The following is a 15,008-nucleotide window of genomic DNA, read 5'->3' on the forward strand; positions in this document are numbered from 1 at the left end:
TTATTGATGGCCCATTCATTGGGCAGGTTTGTTAATGGCCCATTCATTGGGCAGGTTTGTTAATGGCCCATTCATTGGGCTTGTTTGTTAATGGCCCATTCATTGTGCTGGTTTGTTAATGGCCCATTCATTGGGCTGGTTTGTTGATGGCCCATTCATTGTGCTGGTTTGTTGATGGCCCATTCATTGGGCTGGTTTGTTGATGGCCCATTCATTGGGCTGGTTTGTTCATGACCCATTCATTGGGCTGGTTTGTTAATGGCCCATTCATTGGGCTGGTTTGTTAATGGCCCATTCATTGGGCTGGTTTGTTGATGGCCCATTCATTGGGCTGGTTTGTTAATGGCCCATTCATTGGGCTGGTTTGTTAATGGCCCATTCATTGGGCTGGTTTGTTGATGGCCCATTCATTGGGCTGGTTTGTTGATGGCCCATTCATTGGGCTGGTTTGTTAATGGCCCATTCATTGGGCTGGTTTGTTAATGGCCCATTCATTGGGCTGGTTTGTTAATGGCCCATTCATTGGGCTGGTTTGTTAATGGCCCATTCATTGGGCTGGTTTGTTAATGGCCCATTCATTGGGCTGGTTTGTTGATGGCCCATTCATTGGGCTGGTTTGTTAATGGCCCATTCATTGGGCTGGTTTGTTGATGGCCCATTCATTGGGCTTGTTTGTTAATGGCCCATTCATTGGGCTGGTTTGTTAATGGCCCATTCATTGGGCTGGTTTGTTAATGGCCCATTCATTGGGCTGGTTTGTTAATGGCCCATTCATTGGGCTGGTTTGTTAATGGCCCATTCATTGGGCTGGTTTGTTAATGGCCCATTCATTGGGCTGGTTTGTTGATGGCCCATTCATTGGGCTGGTTTGTTAATGGCCCATTCATTGGGCTGGTTTGTTGATGGCCCATTCATTGGGCTGGTTTGTTAATGGCCCATTCATTGGGCTGGTTTGTTAATGGCCCATTCATTGGGCTGGTTTGTTAATGGCCCATTCATTGGGCTGGTTTGTTAATGGCCCATTCATTGGGCTGGTTTGTTAATGGCCCATTCATTGGGCTGGTTTGTTAATGGCCCATTCATTGGGCTGGTTTGTTAATGGCCCATTCATTGGGCTTGTTTGTTAATGGCCCATTCATTGGGCTTGTTTGTTAATGGCCCATTCATTGGGCTTGATTGTTAATGGCCCATTCATTGGGCTTGTTTGTTAATGGCCCAGTTTGTTCGATGGGCCCAAAGAAAATAGTTTTACACTATTTATTATTCCAAATTTAATATAACTCCAAAATCTTTGCATTAATAAAGAGGACAGAAGAGATTATCTATTTCCTAAAAAAACATATTTTTATGAATAGAAGGAAAAATTGATAAAGAGTCATTATTATTATTATTATTATTTGCAAAGTGATTAAATAGGAAAGAAATACGTAATATAGATTAAAAAGGCCTCTTGCCCCAATCGCAGGCGGCGACCAAAAATGACTTCAGATCTGAGGACGACGAAAAAGTTATAATCCGCTGTCTGCTGACACAGAGATTTTGGAATCTGGAGAAGCCACGTGGCAGTCTCTTTCTTTTTCTTAGACATCAGTGGACTTGGAGAGAAGACAATTACGGGACTGCGCAGCAGCAGATTATTACCGACTCGAGTGCTTGGTCCCATGGTCGAGACTTGGGATATTAGTCGTTCTCTCTCTACACACACAAAAAAAAAAAAAAAAAAAAAAAAAAAACGAGGCTCTCTTTTAGGATCGTCTCACTTGTATCGGTGTTATTATTGTTTTTTGATTTTCCCGGTAAATCGGGATAATTTAGAGGGAAGTAGGAGAGATACTTGAGAAACTTTACAGTAAGTGCACTACCATTTCTGCGAAATTTCCAGGATAGAGCTGGATGTTCGTTGTTGGACTATTTTGAATTTTGGGGTTTCTTTAGATTTTCTGGCTGTGTCACTGTGGTTAGGGTTTGTTTGTCGATGGCGGCTCTCTGATTTCTATCAGTTGTCTTGAATCAACTTCTGATTTTGGTGTGCAGTAGATCTGGGAAGCTTGGACTTTCTCTAGAGATTAGAGATGCAGAGGCAGACAAGATATATGGAGAGGACGAACTCCATGAGAGAAAAAAGGGGCTTGGAGGGTGGAGATGATGAGCTGCCGGAGCGAAAGCGACCAGCTCTAGCTAGGTATATCATTTATTTTTGGATTCACTTGTGTTCTGATCCATGGGTTCTTTTCTTTTACTGTTTTCTTCTTTCCCCCTCCCCTTTACAACTTAATTTAGCTAGCGGTGAGAAGTCAAAATATAACTCTGTACGTCGGTGCTATGCCTCTGCTTACCCTTTCTGATCTTCAATTTAATCACTTGGACTTTTAGTTAGATGTCATGATAATGAGGTAGATGAGCGGAGTGGCTGCTTTGCTTGGGTTTATTATCTTTTTTGGCTAACTGTTTGCTTGATGAGAGTTGAGACCATGGTTCCTTGTTTCTAAAGGAAGAACCTTGACCTGTGCTTTATCTACGGTTATTTCTGTAATTATTCAGATTATCTTTTTTTGTATTTTTTATAATTAATTCGCATGATCATATCAGTTCATTCTCAATAAAAGGTCATATAATACAAATGATCAACGCTTTTATGGATCTTTATTACTGGACAGTGTGATTGTAGAAGCCCTGAAAGTGGATAGTTTACAAAAGCTCTTCTCATCAATGGAACCAATACTCCGTAGAGTGGTAAGATGCACCGTTTCTATATTCTGTTATGGCTGCATACTAAGACTATGTGAATGAGAGTAGTATTTAATTGGGTGTTCGCTTGGGAAGTGTTGTATGCTTGGTAGTATAAATTATCTAGTTTACTTGTAGCAATGCTAAGGATAATACTGATTCCCTTCCAGTATGCTTTTTATGTTTTTCATAGACATGTCTGCTTGTGTTTTTATTATGTTTTAGCATGACAGTAATCTGTTTATCATTGGCTAAATGTACTAACACGTAATTGACGTCTGGATTTTTCATTTCCATCAAAGTTTATATTCCTTCTATTTGAATTTGTCTCTTTTTTAATTCTAAAATTTTGTAAATTCTTAGTTTTGATTATCTGGTTTTCTTATTTGATCCCATCTTCTATTTCTACTCTAAAATTTTATATTTTGCAATACATTATTCTGATTGTTCTGATGATGTCAAATAGGTTAGTGAGGAAGTGGAACGTGCTTTGGCTAAGATAGGTCCTGCTAGAATTACTGGAAGGTAACTATGAATCCATGGGTTTTGTGACATTTCCAATAATTTATTTTTGCTTCATGCTGTAGATATTGTAATACTATAAATTATTCTTCACCTACTATTTATTTTCAGTTGAGATATTGCTTAAAATCTTAATATATTTAGAACCACATTTACAAGAGTTTAAACGTTTTTTGGTCCTTGTACCTTGGTGCACCACTTACAGGAGTTGTTGCTTTGTAGCAAAGTAGATCTACTGTTAGCTGTTTTGATTTAATCAAAACTAGTTGCATGCTTTTCTCTATGTTTGCGGGTCTAAACATTTTCCTACTCTAATATGATTACCTTTTGCTTAAAAAGATCGTGTGATTTGGGAATATAATAATGTTGTCAATGTTCCAATGGTGGGATGTTCTTGAGTTTTGAAACTACACGTGCTAGGTACGAGCTGTGTTACATCTCAGCCATGTCTAATTTTTCAATCACTATTTGGAATTCGACAATGTTTTTGTCATGAAAACTGTTCATCTTCCCCAATTATGCGTTTACTACTATACTCTAGTGCTGAAGTCTTGTATGCATCCATGGGACGTCATAATGCTCCATATCACAGCCAAATGCTCTCTGTCTGTTTTTTTTAATTTTCATTCTATCCTGTTTAATTCTATCCAAAGGTAATAAGGATTCTTGGTGATTAACTTAGTTGTGTTAATAAGTTCATTCTATAGGTAGAGAATTAACTAGTAATTCTATTCTTATTATGCTTAACTTCCATTTTCTCTTTATGATCTACTATGATGATCTAACACTTTTTACTCACAGGTCTTCTCCTAAAAGGATTGAAGGCCCTGATGGAAGAAACTTGCAACTGCATTTTAGGTCTAGATTGTCTCTTCCCCTGTTCACTGGAGGGAAAGTGGAAGGTGAACAGGGTGCAGCAATCCATGTTGTTCTGCTTGATGCAAACACAGGTCATGTAGTAACATCTGGACCTGAATCCTTGTCAAAATTGGACATTGTGGTACTTGAAGGTGATTTTAACAATGAAGATGATGAAGATTGGACGGAGGAAGAATTCGAAGGTCATGTGGTAAAAGAGCGTGAAGGAAAGAGGCCTCTATTGACCGGTGACCTGCAGGTTTCCCTCAAGGAAGGTGTTGGAACACTAGGGGATTTGACCTTCACTGATAACTCAAGTTGGATTAGGAGCAGAAAGTTCAGACTTGGGTTAAAGGTGGCTTCAGGATTTTGTGAAGGTGTTCGCATTCGTGAAGCAAAAACTGAAGCTTTTACAGTTAAAGATCATCGAGGAGAACGTAGGTTCATGCTTTATCATTTTTAATTCTGTCATTTAATAGAAAGATGGAGAAAAAAAAAAAAAAAGGAAAAGAAGATATGAGTATATAATTTCTTAAATCTTTGTTTTATTTTGCAGTGTATAAAAAACATTACCCACCTGCATTAAACGATGATGTGTGGAGATTAGAGAAGATTGGAAAGGATGGTTCCTTTCACAAACGACTAAATAAAAGTGGAATAGTCACCGTCGAAGACTTTCTCCGACTGGTAGTTCGAGATTCTCAAGGACTACGAAGTGTAAGTGTTGTCGTACATTCTGTTTCTTATTTAAAAATATAATAATTAAAGAAAAGACTGTTGTCACTTATCTCTTCTTTATTCTTATCCCCTATAACTCTTCAAATTTTTCCTGTTTGTAGATCCTTGGAAGTGGTATGTCAAATAAGATGTGGGAGGCTCTCTTAGAACATGCTAAGACCTGTGTCCTGAGCGGGAAGTTGTATATTTATTATCCAGAGGAATCCAGAAATGTTGGTGTTGTTTTTAACAATATCTATGAGCTCAACGGCCTGATTGCAGAGGAACAATACTTTCCTGCTGATTCTCTGTCTGAGAGCCAGAAGGTAATTTCAAAACACGCGTTTTTTGTGCTTCTATGCGTGTAATATATATGTGAAAAACACTTGTAAAGAGTTGTAAAAATCATTTCTCCGTTTGGATGTTTCCCATTTCTGTTATTGAAAAAAAATTCTTTAGCTGGTTTTGCCCGATCATGGTTCTTAACTTAAGAACGAAAAAGCGTGGTCTGTCTTGCTTGGATTTGGTGTTAGCAAGATTTTTCTACAAATTTTCCTCTTCTGTCTGTGGGAGGCTAGTTTCCAGAATGCACCATGCCAGGGATCTTTCCCCTTAATTACTACCCTCTTTAACAACTTAGAATTATTGTATTATATCTGTTGAGGTTGTTGCAATTTGCAAAGGAAAATAAACATCCTTACAGAGGCCCCACCATAAAACTAGCTAACCTTGACCTTCCATTATTGAAGGTAGACGTTTTTTTCCTTTTGCGATTCATTTGTGATTTATTTATTGATATTTTAGATATTTTAGGTTTTAGCAGTTATAGTCTTTTTTGTTTTCCTCCTTGCGAACAAGTTTAAACAAAGAAAGGTTGGCGTTTATGGTGCATAGTGATTTCCTACTTTAGCAGTAGTATAACAAATGCATTAAGCATATAAATTGCATAATGCTTTCTCCCTAGAAATAGTGTAAAAAATTATCTCCGCTTTGCAGGTTTATGTAGATACACTAGTGAACAAAGCATATGAAAATTGGAATCAAGTTGTAGAGTACGATGGGAAGTCACTTTTGAGCTCTAAGAAGCCTAAGAAGTCCAATGCATCCCGAAATGACTTTCAAGGAGGTCATCTTGATCTTTCTAATACCCATGTGTCAGTGCCCCGCATGCCAGTATCAGTTCAGCCTCAGCAGCCTATCGTGGATTCAGGACTCTCAGTTGCAGGTAACCACGCTTGTATCATTGTAATTAACCTTTCGGATGGTAGCATGTATTATAAAGCTTAACATATGACAGGGCGCGCAAATGTTAATATTTAAAAATTAAGATGGGAACCATACATAGAATAAAAATGACTATTTTTTACCTTTTAAAACAATTGAACAGACGCTCTAGTATACTTACATATTTAAGCAATGAGGAAATAAAAGACCATTTAATGATAGTGTTAATTCGAATTTATTAGTGATGTTTGTTAAAAAAAAAATTAATGAACTAATCTCTTACATCAAAAGGTTTGTGAAGAAAATGTGAAAGCATGTGTCTATGCTTTACATAATTACAGGCCTAGAATAATAAGTATATTTTCCGATATTCAAAAACTTGATACCAACTAGGGGGCTTTTTGCAATACCAACTGTTTATATCCCTGCACTCTTGTTCTTATTCCTTGTTTATACGCTGCACCCCTGTTCTTATTCTTTGATGGAATACATTATTTTGGATCTTCCATTTTGGACATGAGTTATTTTCACTGGTATGTTAGTTTTCTTCTCCTTGGAGAAATATTTGGGTCTAGAAGGCTGGGATTAAGGGTTTGGGGGCTTGACTCATTTTAATGCCTCGTGGTTCCGTACTTCTAAACTCTTTTGTAACTATCCTTTGGCCTAATCAGCAATAGTTGTGGTCATTTTTCCAAGTTTAGTTGCTCCTCATTGGCCAGGTCTTTTTCTCTTTTCTTTTCATTTTGACTCTTTTCTGTAAGTTTATTTTGCTTAATGAAACTAGTTTGTTCATCAAGAGTATCATATATTATAATGATGATAATAATATCTAGTTTCACATCCAAATAACATTCATAGACCTGAGAATGTGTAAGATTTGGGAACAAATTTATATACATACAAAAATTTCTCGAAACTCTTCACTAATCAGCCTTACCTCTCCTCATGGGTAGTGGATCGACTATTAAGTAATTGAGTTACTATGTCAAACTATAGTCTACAATATTGGTGAAAGAGGCAATGAACTTATTAGAGCTGATGACTGCTGTTGTTTGGCTGACTATATTTTGTTTTATTTTCTGTATTTATATTTGGCAATTCAGGGTATAATGATAATACAGCCACAAGATATTCAACCCAACCTCAGTTTGTGAATTCAACTTCTCGACCCCAATTTGACAACTCCTCATTTGCTCCAAATGAGTTGCTCGGCAATTCTAACCACGTTCATGTCACAAGAAATGACCCTAGTACTTTTGGTTTGGCTCTTGGTCCTCCGCAAGCATCGTCATCTTCAGGTTTTCAGCCGCTTGGTTCTTCTATTCAGGAATCTAGTATGAATCCATTTGACTGGTCAAACAATAGAGACAAGGTAGTGGATGACTTCTTTTCAGAGGATGAGATTCGTATGAGAAGTCACGAGATGCTGGAAAATGAAGAGATGCAACACTTGTTGCGAATGTTTAGCATGGGTGGCCATTCATCTGTTAACGTCCATGATGAGAGTTTTTCATTCCCATCATTCATGCCTTCACCAATGCCAAATTTTGATGATCGAAACCGTCCTGGAAAAGCTGTGGTAGGTTGGTTGAAGATCAAAGCTGCAATGAGGTGGGGCTTCTTCATCAGGAAGAAAGCAGCCGAGAGACGTGCACAGATTGTCGAGTTGGATGAGGAATAGAAGTTGTTTAGTCGTCGGTGCTGTTCAGGCTGTTATTTGAGCTTTCCTCACTCACTGCATCATATTCTGTAGGTCTTCAGAGAATTCTTCAGGTGACAACTCCTGCTCTTTGAGACTCGTTGGATCAATTCGAAAGGATATCATTTGTATCTGTATAACATATTAACAGCGGAAGCTACTTTTGTACAGATTCCTGTACAGTGACTTGTTCCTGTTTGCTAGTGTCTGTATTTAAGATGTTTTATTGTCATCAATCTACCTCTGGTAGGCCAAAAACATGAATGGGTTGGTCGGTGACGGTAAATTTCTTATTTCATTTGCCCTTTCATAATGTTGTTTGAATGATTAGGATCAAGGATTCCCTACAGTTTTCTTTTGCTTTGATATGTTTCGAATAACTGTATGAGAGATGATTCAGTGACTAATGAATAATCCATGTGATTTTTAGTTGGTTGTTAATACATATAAATATTTTGTTCCGATTATTATTCACATTTGTTTTGGCATCTGTTTGAAGTTCAATCATTTATAGCCCTTCTGCTGTTTGAAGTTCAATCATATCAATGTTTCCATGTTACAGAGGATGAAATTATATTTTTAGCTTTACACAATCACCATGTTTAATCACGAACAATTAAACAAGCAGACTTGCATAATAGGCAGTGACAGTGCCAGCGGAAATGCCAGTTGCATATCAATCTTTCCAAACAAGTACTCGTTCTGGGATTGGAAGCCGGAGCCTGAGGCCATGTCGAGAGACAGAGTGAGAAGTTCGCCGTTGTTGAGAATTTCGGCTCGGCCATCTCCCCAAGTGATTTGAAAATCCTGGTTGAAGTTAGCTGCAGAGAGAGCAATTAGAGAGGCGGAGAAAAGGAGAAGGAGAAGAGTTATGGAGGGCATCTTTGTAGGTGAGTGAGAGGGAAATGAATGAATGAGTGGCAATGGGATTCCGACTGCAATTTATAAAGGGAAGAGGAAGGTGTGTTGAAATGCAAAAACAGAGGAAGGGTCCTACGAAACTCCATGAAACTTAGCCGTAGCGAGCTCAAGTCCTTATTTTGGTGGCTCTGTAACAACGTGGTTTTGCGTTCGCGCAATTGGAAAGGCGGAAGGGAAGAGGAAGACGATGCGGTAGGGCCAGGTCGGGATTTGGGTTTGGTGAATGTAGGCCCAATCGACCGGAGTGGTTTAGTGGGACCAAGCGAGGCGGCTTCCTCCTAACACTTCCGACTCTTCCTTATTTTTGCCCCCATAATTTAAGAAAAGTTCAATTTTATTGGTAAGAAATTTTAAACCTTTTTAATTTAATTTGTAACTTTAAACAAGTAAGTTGCACAAATCCAGACAAAGAGAAACACAGCTGATTTGCACTTAATTCAATAAAAAAAAAAAAAAAAAAAATTGTAATTTAGGAAAAAGAAAAAAAAAAAAATGTCCTTCAAAACTAAATAGCACTACTTGAGTTGGTTCTAGTCGAACCTCTTGACTTAATAGCCTCAACCTCTTTACGAACCTCTTGACCTAATAGCCTCAACCTCTTTACTTTACACCAAATTTTATTCTCGATTCTATATTAACTGTCATTCGGCCTCTAGCTATCTTTTATTACTTTTGAACTTAGGGTCAAAAAATCAGCCCCAAGTGTCATTAATACATTTAAAAATTATTTAACAAAGGTTTGAAATTCGTAAGTAGAAAGGATTAGAAATAAGCATAAAAAGAAAACATATAAGAAATAATAATAATAATAATAAATAAATAAAAAGGAGATAATTGGGTGTCAGCAATGGGAGGACAGCTGGTTGAAGAATATGAACAAAAACTAAAAGAGTGAAAGTTGATTGGTTGAATTTCCCAGTTCACCAAATTGTCACGACCCAAACTCGAAAAGCTCCACCGACGGCGACCGCTTCATCGTATCATTGAACTGCGAACCTCTCCTTCCTCCTTATCTTCTTCTTACTTCCCATCCCATGCATCATCTCTTTTCAATTCAATTTGACACTCCAATCATCATTAATGGAGTGGAGTGTCGGTCCTCAGCTCCACCCACACACACACACACACACACACACTTTCAATTCAATTCGACGCCATTATCTATAACACCAACCGCCTCTCTAAACCAAATTTGTCCTTCTCAACTTCGTTTCCTTTTTGGTTCTTTCCCGACTTTAGTGGAACCCATTAAACTACACCATCCAATACACATCAAATTTCTATTACATTAGTTGTGGATTAGACTATGTATTTGCGTGTGTGGGGGAGCAGGGAATGGATGAGGAATTGGGAGTACCCACCTTCGGTTCATAAATCAACGTCGTCTGTGTGTTGGGTTATATTATTTATGGCTGTATATGTGGACCTCAAACCAAGGCTTGCTGACCTTTGTTCATCAAATGATCTTCTGCTACAGATCATGATGATGCCTGGATAAAAAGACAAAACACCCCACCATCCTTCACGCACTTCAATAATACATTATATAAATGTTTATTATAACATTCTCGATGTGAAAACTCTTTAAATAAAGAATTCTTTTTCAAGTTCGAACTACAACCGAGTCCTCGACATAGACCTTATAATTTATATTATAATGAAAAGATCAAACTCACAATTATTGTTCTTTTCTTCTTTATTTTGGCGAAATGGGAACAACAAAAGAACAGAGGTCACATAACCCATGCAAAACCAGACATATATCTTATTGTATATACAATACGATATGATGCTTAGCTAAATTTTGTACGGCGGCCAAAGCAAATATGCCAATTTAGGCGGCAGTGTTGAGGGTACACTCAGGAGGGTAGCCTTGAGGGAATCTTTCGGCGTCCGTGCAGTAATTGTAAATCATGTAATTCCTCTGTACCCATTTCAGCCTCTGTTGTCGAGTATTGTCCAGATTTTCCGACAGCCATCCTCCGCCTGCAGAGTGGGCGCCAGAGGAGCACGACGACACCCCCTCCGACCAAACACACACGTCCGCTTTGAAATTCCTGTACGACGCAACGAAGGGAGCTTGGGACCAATCTGTCTTCACAAGCCCTCCTCTTGTGCCCCAGTCGTCCGCGTTCCACAGGCTCGAGTACAGTCTCATGGGTTGCTTTGTCGGGAACAGAACGCCTGAGGATTCGTGGTTCTTGAACTCTCTGACGGGCGTCCCGTCCACCGAGAATCTGGGAAGACAAAATCAATTCCCGCTTATTAATTTCACATCGTATTCAAAATTTAAAAATTGGGTTTTTTTTGGTTGTCGGTTTGATCAATTCTTACATGATTCCCTCTGGGTTCCAGAGGATTGAGTAGGTGTGGAAGTCGGCAGTGGGATCGAACCATAGATGAAATTGTTGCTCTCTGTCTCCCTTGCCTTGTGTATAAACATTTGTATGAAGTGTATAAGGATCACCAGTGAGATTCCCCAAGAATTCAAAGTCTATCTCGTCCCATGTCGAGCCTTCGGATTTGAGCTACAAAAACGTAATTAATTAGAGACAAGAGTATGTGCATGAAAATATATAGAAAGTGATGTTAATTACATAGTAAGTGGTGACAGTGCCAGCGGAGTTTCCAGGCACAAGCTTAAGCTGCATATCAATTTTAGCAAAGAGGTAAACATTGTTGGAGCGAAAGCCAGAGCCAGAGTCTCTGTCCAAAGAAAGAGTAAGAAGGTCGCCGTTATTAAGAATATTGGCACGGTCATTGCCCCATGTGATCTCAAAATCCTGGTAAAAGTTGCCACCGAAAACAGAGGAAACAAACAGGAGTAGAGATGAGAAAGCTAAGGCAGTGGCAGCAGAAGCAGAAGCAGAAGCAGAAGCAGAAGCAGCCATAGGGTTTGTTTATAATTGGGAAAGAAAGCAAAGGAAATGACGGTCGAAGTGGTAGTGGTGAGCGTGGGGGGAATTGAATTAATTTATACTAGCGAGGAGATAAGAAGGGGATGGGATTGCGTGTATATGATGCCCAACTTGTGGGGGCTGGAGCTGGGAAGTCAGAGCTGGACACAGATGGCATCGAGAGTGGGCGTGCATGGATTTTCATTTTTTGGATTCGAACATCTCTACATGCCACACAACAACTCACTCCCCCCAACCTCTTCACTCAATTTCATCCCACAATCTTCACTTTTGATAACCTCTCATCTTCTTCCTTCTAAAAGATTAGAAAGATTTCAAGTTAGACAAAGATCATTTACTTAAATAGTCAACGTGAGACTCTCTCCAAGTTCTTTGCTAGTCAATTTATCTTCTTATAATTTATCTTTTTTAAATTAAAAAAAAAAAACAAAAAAGGTTAAGATATTTTTTCTCATGAAAGCCCCACCTAACTTCATGCTCGTGCATTCACAAACACAAAACACACGAGCCAAATTAGAAAATGAAAAAAAAACAAACAATAAAATCTTAATTTTTATATATTTATTCTCTTTATATATTTTAGTAGCCATGTAGAAGATTTTTTTTTTTTTTCTTTTGAAGAAACATCCGTACTCCAATCAGAATAACACGACAGATATGAAAGAAGAGCATATGGAAAATATCCCCCAATGGTCCAAACCTACTCGAACTTAAATGTCACTCGATAAAATAATACACATTATTGTTATTATTAGAGAAGAAATTGAAGTGAGTGATATCTACCTTTCATTGGTTGTGAGTACTTATTGCCATTTGGCCCCCAAAAAGTCCCTTTCCCTTTTCTTTTCCTTTCCTACGCTTACCTACTTGCAAGCTGGCTTTGCTCTTTTGGTATTCTTCCATTTTACATCCCACATTTTTCTATTCAGTTAACTACTTTATTTAATAACATACCAAATCCACGCCAGATATTATTTGTTTCGATCTGTTACGTATCGTCGTCTACTATATAGAAAGGTTCCACACTTTTTTTAGGAATGTTTCGTTTCCTTCTCCAACTGATGTAGAATCTCACAATTCACCCCTTTGTGGGTCAACATCCTCATTGACACACCATCTAATGTTTGATTCTAATATCATTTGTAACAACACAAACACATCCCTAGTAGATATTGCTCGTTTTGACCCATTATGTATCGACGTCAACCTCACAGTAATAGACAAGCGCGCATCCTTATCTATATGCTTGGGATTGATGTAAACCAATAATATCAATGAGTTCATAGACAAAACTATGTTCAATACGCTTTTTATTTAATTAAAATTTAAATACAATGGTAACAAAAGCACCCGGATATGGAATACATAACAAAAGTACATAGTTGTAATTGAAAACTTAGAACAATTAGGTCTAATAAACGATAATTAAGTTTAAAAATAGTTTAGTATGAAAGTTGGATAGGAGTTGACGCAAGGGATAAGGATAAGCATAAGGATTAAACAATAAAACCATGTAATAATTAAAAATTAAAGTAAGAACCATGATGGAGGAAAGAGAGGAGTTTGAATGCATATTAATAATTGAAAATTTATGTGCATCAGGCAGTCAGATGATCCACTAGAAGCTACTACAGACACAGCCCCATTCCCTGTTCCACCTATTAATGTTAATGTTGAAGAAAAGACAAGGACATTCTTAATTTCCCCAATGAGGAAGAAAAACACGGGGTCCAAATCCGGACATGGGTCGGAAAGCCAAAACCTGGGAATTTGCCAAATGGTGCTCAATTTTGGTGTACACCAGCAGCTGCCACTGCCCCCAGTTTTTGTCTGCTTAATCATGTTTCAAAATGAAAACCCATTACGAATCAATGGTTTTGACCTTTATTTCTTTGCTTTGTTGTTTTGCCATCCAGCTGTGTTTTCCCACTTCTACCCCCAACACACCCCATTTTTCTATGTCATGGCCCTCTTCATCAACCCTATAAAAATGGCCCTCTTCAGCAATAACCCATATTCATTCATTAAATTCCTTTTAAAAATGGCCTTCTTTTCTTATTCAAACAATTACTCTATGCTACTTTTGGTCATTCTGCTTCCTTGTCTGCTGGGGTTTGAGAAAATGGCTGAAGCTGGAAACTTCTACCAAGACGTGGACGTGACGTGGGGAGATGGTCGAGGAAAGATCTTGGACAATGGAAATCTGCTGACTCTCTCCCTTGACAAAGCTTCTGGGTCAGGCTTCCAATCCAAGAAACAATATCTCAATGGTAGATTTGATATGAAAATCAAGCTCGTCCCTGCCAACTCAGCAGGCACCGTAACAGCCTATTATGTAACCACATTACTAATATGCTATGTTGTTTACATTACATTACATTAATTTGATGCCTATGTTTTAAACTATATTATTATTATTATTATTGTAGTTACGTTCACAAGGTTCGTCATGGGACGAGATAGACTTCGAGTTCCTTGGGAACTTGAGTGGCCAACCTTATATTGTACACACCAATATTTATATACAAGGACAAGGTAATAGGGAGCAGCAATTCTATCTCTGGTTTGATCCAACGGCTGACTTCCACACCTATTCTTTCCTATGGAATTCTGCTCGCATTCTGTAAGTACCACAATTGCATAAACTCTCATGATTTTGCTTTTGGTTTCTAAAAAAAGACTCGTATTAATGGAGATGTATTCTTTACTTATAAATTTATAATCAACCCTTTAATCAGGGGACGTGTACATATATATGATTGAAAAAAAAAATTTTTAAAAAAAAGGAAAAAAAGTTTAGGACTTAATTGAAATGTGTGGCGTGGGGTTAGGTTCTATGTGGATGGGAGGCCAATAAGGGAGTACAAGAACATGGAATCCAATGGGGTGCCATATCCAAAGAAACAGGCGATGAGATTATACGCGAGTTTATGGAATGCGGAGGATTGGGCGACAAGAGGAGGGGTGGTGAAAACGGACTGGACCAAGGCCCCATTCACGGCTGCCTTCAGAAGCTACAATGCCAATGGATGCGTGTGGACCAATGCAGCGTCGTGGTGCTGCCAGAACTCGGCGCCATGGATGTCGGAGGCGCTTGATGCCGGCAACCAGAAAGTGCTGCGATGGGTTCAGAAGAAGTATATGATTTATAATTATTGCGCCGATAAGAAAAGATTCCCTCAAGGCCTTCCTCGGGAGTGCACTGTCCCGGCCACCAACCCATAGAATATGCAAGATTATGAACAGCTTCAAAATTAGTTTTACGCGTTTTTTATCTGCAAAATTGATTCTTTTGATTTCTCTACCTCTTCCATTTACTCTCCTTTCATGTTTGTACTTCATTTGAAGTTATTTAATTAATAAATAAAATTTAATAGAAATGTTTAACATTTTGTTTTCAAATTTGTTACTAAAGAGCCGAA

At 38.3% G+C, this 15,008-nt stretch overlaps 3 protein-coding genes across 6 annotated transcripts; 2 read left to right on the forward strand and 1 right to left on the reverse strand.

Moving 5' to 3' along the window:
• Positions 1 to 1,689: 1,689 nt before the first annotated feature.
• Positions 1,690 to 8,176, forward strand: LOC111793711 (calmodulin-binding protein 60 B). Of its 4 annotated transcripts, none has more exons than XM_023675722.2 (9): positions 1,690 to 1,849; positions 2,035 to 2,182; positions 2,658 to 2,733; positions 3,194 to 3,252; positions 4,051 to 4,544; positions 4,664 to 4,824; positions 4,947 to 5,150; positions 5,821 to 6,049; positions 7,152 to 8,176. In XM_023675722.2, the coding sequence occupies exons 2-9, from the start codon at positions 2,073 to 2,075 to the stop codon at positions 7,727 to 7,729; spliced, it is 1,911 nt and encodes a 636-aa protein (XP_023531490.2). In that variant the 5' UTR covers positions 1,690 to 1,849; positions 2,035 to 2,072; the 3' UTR covers positions 7,730 to 8,176. The 4 variants fall into 4 exon arrangements, with proteins under 4 accessions (XP_023531490.2, XP_023531491.2, XP_023531492.2 ...); XM_023675723.2 differs by having other exon boundaries at positions 1,697 to 1,849; positions 2,038 to 2,182; XM_023675724.2 differs by having other exon boundaries at positions 1,722 to 1,957.
• Positions 8,177 to 10,336: 2,160 nt separating this feature from the next.
• LOC111793712 (xyloglucan endotransglucosylase/hydrolase protein 22) lies at positions 10,337 to 11,630 on the reverse strand. The gene is made up of 3 exons (XM_023675725.2): positions 11,266 to 11,630; positions 11,003 to 11,196; positions 10,337 to 10,905 (listed from the first exon to the last, which is right to left on the reverse strand). Exons 1-3 carry the CDS (start codon positions 11,557 to 11,559, stop codon positions 10,503 to 10,505), a joined length of 891 nt encoding a protein of 296 aa, XP_023531493.2. The 5' UTR covers positions 11,560 to 11,630; the 3' UTR covers positions 10,337 to 10,502.
• A 1,629-nt stretch (positions 11,631 to 13,259) lies between these two features.
• Positions 13,260 to 14,910, forward strand: LOC111793713 (xyloglucan endotransglucosylase protein 7-like). Its single transcript, XM_023675726.2, has 3 exons — positions 13,260 to 13,921; positions 14,016 to 14,209; positions 14,418 to 14,910. The coding sequence occupies exons 1-3, from the start codon at positions 13,295 to 13,297 to the stop codon at positions 14,809 to 14,811; spliced, it is 1,215 nt and encodes a 404-aa protein (XP_023531494.2). The 5' UTR covers positions 13,260 to 13,294; the 3' UTR covers positions 14,812 to 14,910.
• Positions 14,911 to 15,008: the final 98 nt, after the last annotated feature.

Source organism: Cucurbita pepo, chromosome 4 (assembly GCF_057944985.1).
Source record: "Cucurbita pepo subsp. pepo isolate OVF chromosome 4, ASM5794498v1, whole genome shotgun sequence".
NCBI lineage: Eukaryota > Viridiplantae > Streptophyta > Magnoliopsida > Cucurbitales > Cucurbitaceae > Cucurbita > Cucurbita pepo.